The sequence below is a fragment of the Micromesistius poutassou genome, assembly GCF_964030765.1.
Source record: "Micromesistius poutassou genome assembly, chromosome: 3".
In the NCBI taxonomy this organism is placed as follows: Eukaryota; Metazoa; Chordata; class Actinopteri; order Gadiformes; family Gadidae; genus Micromesistius; species Micromesistius poutassou.
Window position 1 is genome coordinate 20,314,491 of NC_140273.1, and position 565 is coordinate 20,315,055.

Here is a 565-nt window from a genome sequence, read left to right on the forward strand (position 1 = left end):
AAACAGTTTATCTGTCTGAACAGTTTTAACCATCTCACTGCAACACTTAACCGGTGAGCAAAGTCAACCAGTAACATGGAACCCAAACCAGAGGGGGGGCCGCGTGGGCCGAGACTACACAGATGACGATGTGGTTTCTGGGACAGGTCCACGGTATTGCCTACATGTGTGCGTATTGATTTGATATCGTGAACAGCAGAGTGTGTGAACCACGCACATGGCTGTGCGAGCCTCGCTCGGTACAGAGGTGTTGCCATGGTTACCTGTAAGGGTATCCGTGGTACTTGGACCTGAAGATGGAGAGGAGGAAGCTGAAGAAGAACACCACCAGGCCCAGCCCCACCAGGCAGATGACTGTGGGAACGCACACACACACACACACACATACACAGAAGCACACACACACGCACACACACACACACACACAGAAGCACACACGCACGCACGCACACACACACACACAAAAACATAAGTTAGGAATGGTGTTAAATATATATGCTATATACACTAGTCTATACACTACAACAGGCCTAGTCAGAGATGACGGAGAAATGGGACAGAAAGG

The 565-nt window shown here is 49.7% G+C and overlaps 1 protein-coding gene across 1 annotated transcript in view; it reads right to left on the minus strand.

The window, feature by feature from the left end:
• Positions 1 to 259: 259 nt before the first annotated feature.
• Positions 260 to 565, minus strand: part of LOC311341134 (dolichyl-diphosphooligosaccharide--protein glycosyltransferase subunit MAGT1-like) — a gene marked incomplete at its 3' end in the record, with an annotated part of 49,067 nt that continues 48,761 nt past the window's right edge. Inside the window, exon 4 of the mRNA XM_084466031.1 lies at positions 260 to 354. Within this exon, the coding sequence (XP_084322157.1) occupies positions 260 to 354 (95 nt within the window). The remainder of the gene's footprint in view (positions 355 to 565) is intronic.